Source organism: Primulina tabacum, chromosome 3 (assembly GCF_025594145.1).
Source record: "Primulina tabacum isolate GXHZ01 chromosome 3, ASM2559414v2, whole genome shotgun sequence".
In the NCBI taxonomy this organism is placed as follows: domain Eukaryota; kingdom Viridiplantae; phylum Streptophyta; class Magnoliopsida; order Lamiales; family Gesneriaceae; genus Primulina; species Primulina tabacum.
The window spans coordinates 653,178-656,269 of record NC_134552.1 but is presented as its reverse complement, the minus strand read 5'-3'; the positions used below and the strand labels follow the sequence as shown (position 1 = coordinate 656,269).

The window sequence follows — 3,092 nt, the reverse complement described above, 5'->3', positions numbered from 1 at the left end:
AGAGAGTATGGGGGAGGTCGAAAACTGCAAACTGTATATTATAATATAAATTTGGGCCAAAAGGAGTTGGCTCACAAGTACATTCCCAAAACAAACATTGGGCCTTAACAAATGGAGAAAATGGGCCGATTGGATTCTAATTTTGGCCCCTTTCAGCACACAAGTCCAATAATTTCCACTACATATCACAAAACTTACAGCTCCAAACAGCATGAAAACAACAATACTCGCCACACAATTCAATTAATTTCTTCACCAATTGCCTAAAAATTAGGCCCAAAACCCTAAAACTTCAACACTCAGGTGTGAGCCTATGGTCTCTCTGTGAGTCCTCACAATAGTCATAAAACTTGTACCTATTTTGGGCCCAACTCATTGCAGCATATTGTTGGCTGCTCAGCCCGCCAGAACCGGAGGGCGTGGCGGTGATGAGGCGGCACGAGGCGGCCCCTTTGCAACCACTTATCTTGAAGTTATTGTACTTTCCGACGAAGGGTTGATAGTTGTAATCCGCTTTATACCGGCCGTTTTCGGTAGCCCATGAAGAAGCATCCCATATGGATCCATATACATACATTGGCCTTAATGGAAAAGTGGCATCACTTTTCCTAGGATACATTCTAATGGGCACATCATCCACAAAAAATCTGCATTTCAACAGAAAAAATGTCTAGAAATCGTCTTATTTCTTACTTTTTATACATATTCCGTTTAAATGACATAGAAAATCTAAAATCAATTAATGATCAATTGGACAATGACGGGAATGATTAAATAATATTCTTGAAAAGTTAAAGAGCTATCTAGTTGGCTGTTTTCTTGTGATGAGAATGACTGGTGACCATTATGCATGTCTTTTCAGAATCTTTTTTTTATTTCAAGTTCTTTCAATATATCATCTTTTTATCAGATTGATTATATGTTTATAATTAAGCATGTAAAATACCAACAAAAATTATATAGCATTTGATCAAATTTGTATAAGAAATTCTGGTTGGAGTGAAGTCGGTACATGATCTCGGATGGGTTCCAGAGAATGGCGTAGTTGTGGAAGGCTTTGGTGGGATCGAACCAAAGGTGAAATCTCACTTCTCTCCCTATGATATTGTTGCCATCCCCACTCCCTCTCATGTAAACATTTGTTTGCAACACATAAGGCTTGTCCAGCGTCGTTCCCAAGAACTCGATGTCGATTTCATCGTGATCCCCTGGATGGTCTTCATTGTTTGAAAGCTGCCATTTTCAACATTCATTAATCCACCAGTCAGAGATCATAAAAAATTTAATATATATATATATATATATATATATATATATATGAATTTATCTCACGTACGTAGAAAGATGTAATAACTCCAGCCGTGTAACCAGGTTGAAGCTTGATTGCGGCACCGAAATAACCAGATGAATAAGAATCAAGTGATTTAAATCCACTTCCTGCCATGAAAAATTTAAATGTATCAGCCTGTTATAAAATGTTGGGAAATCATATATATTCCACCAAAATTTGTTGTGTATTATGAAAAAAGTGAACTATCTACCATCAATTTACATATATATATTTGATGTATATTTGATACAAGATGGTGGTGACTGTGTTATATATATTTAATATTTGCCATGTGAAATATCGAAAAAGCATAAAACCCGAGAAAGAAGAAGATAGGTAAATGAGCTTTAGCTAGCTAGTACGTACCTGAGGTCCTATCAAGCCAAACAGTGAGTGTGCCTTGGTCGAGACTTTGATGCTGAGGACTCCAGCGATTCCTGAACCCTTGGTCGAAACCGATCGATCCTATTATAGTGGTGGGATAGTAGCCTGGAGAAGGCGGACCCTGTGCATTGCTACTTCTCAGCATGAAAACAAAGCCGATCCACGCTAAAAGAAAGAGAGCCATCGGGGAAAAAATTAATTCCAAGGAAATGTGTATTAAATTAATTGTTGGTGGAACTGATTTATTTAGTAGTTTGAGAGAGTTTGGTTGGGGGGGGGGGGGGGGGGGGGGGTGGGTGTTGGGGGTCGGTTAAGGCTCGATCGGTTAGTGTATATTGTTAGTCTATATATATATATATACATATATACAAAAAGATTATGCATGGGGTCCCATTTGGGTTTTATTTTATTTTATTTTTTTGAAAAACAAAGGACAAGTTATAAAATATTCACGGCCATTTATACAAAGGGGAGCATAGTTTGTTTTTTGAATTTAATGTGATTTTTGTCATAATTTTGAATCGACCTCAAAGTTGCTCGACTACGTTTACAATGATGCAATTCTGATTGGGAAGATTAATTATACAATTTTGATAACAAAATCTTTTCGCTTGAAATAGTTAAATTGAGAAGTGTTAAATTGATCACGAATAACATCAGCATTTTCAATGAAAAAATTAAAATAGTCAAAAATCGAGAAATACATAATTAAAACTAAATTTCGATAATATATATGACCAAAATTACAGAAAAGCAAACACACAAAACCAAAAAATTCGATTTTCGATCTCTAATATTTACGCTGATAGGCTAGCTAAACTGATACTCAAATATTTTTTGTGGTTGATATATCCTAATCAAAGCATGATATATTGGGCGGATTTTCAACTACTATAAACAGTATATAAATCTTTCAATTTTATTTATTTATTTTTCTTTTAATTTTTCGTATTTGCTCTTCAAAAAAATTCGATTTTTTTATTTTTTGGGTATACAAATAATTTCTAATTTGTAACTTATATGGATAGCTAATTACTTCATGGTTATGCCTACATATTTTTCGTCAAAGAAACTATATAATATATATATATATAAATTGAATCGAGATAAAAAGAACACTTGTGACAATATATATGAAGTAATAATTTTTAAACATGTGGATGGTTGAAGAATTGAAGCAATTGGGATGCAAATAGAACATAGTATAATCGAAATTTTTATATAGAATTATTTTCAAAATTTAAATTTTAATTTGTAATATTTATTTATTTTAAAATCAAATGTCAAACTCATGGCTCAGAATGACAGAAAAATGAAAAATGTATCTAATTTGGGTTAATTGTATGTTACCTCTAGGAATTTGATACAAGTATGCATC

General features: G+C 33.8%; 1 protein-coding gene across 1 annotated transcript; it reads right to left on the bottom strand.

Moving 5' to 3' along the window:
- Positions 1 to 27: 27 nt before the first annotated feature.
- Positions 28 to 1,992, bottom strand: LOC142538789 (putative xyloglucan endotransglucosylase/hydrolase protein 32). Its single transcript, XM_075644085.1, has 4 exons — positions 1,697 to 1,992; positions 1,337 to 1,437; positions 1,013 to 1,233; positions 28 to 647 (listed from the first exon to the last, which is right to left on the bottom strand). Exons 1-4 carry the CDS (start codon positions 1,896 to 1,898, stop codon positions 293 to 295), a joined length of 879 nt encoding a protein of 292 aa, XP_075500200.1. The 5' UTR covers positions 1,899 to 1,992; the 3' UTR covers positions 28 to 292.
- Positions 1,993 to 3,092: the final 1,100 nt, after the last annotated feature.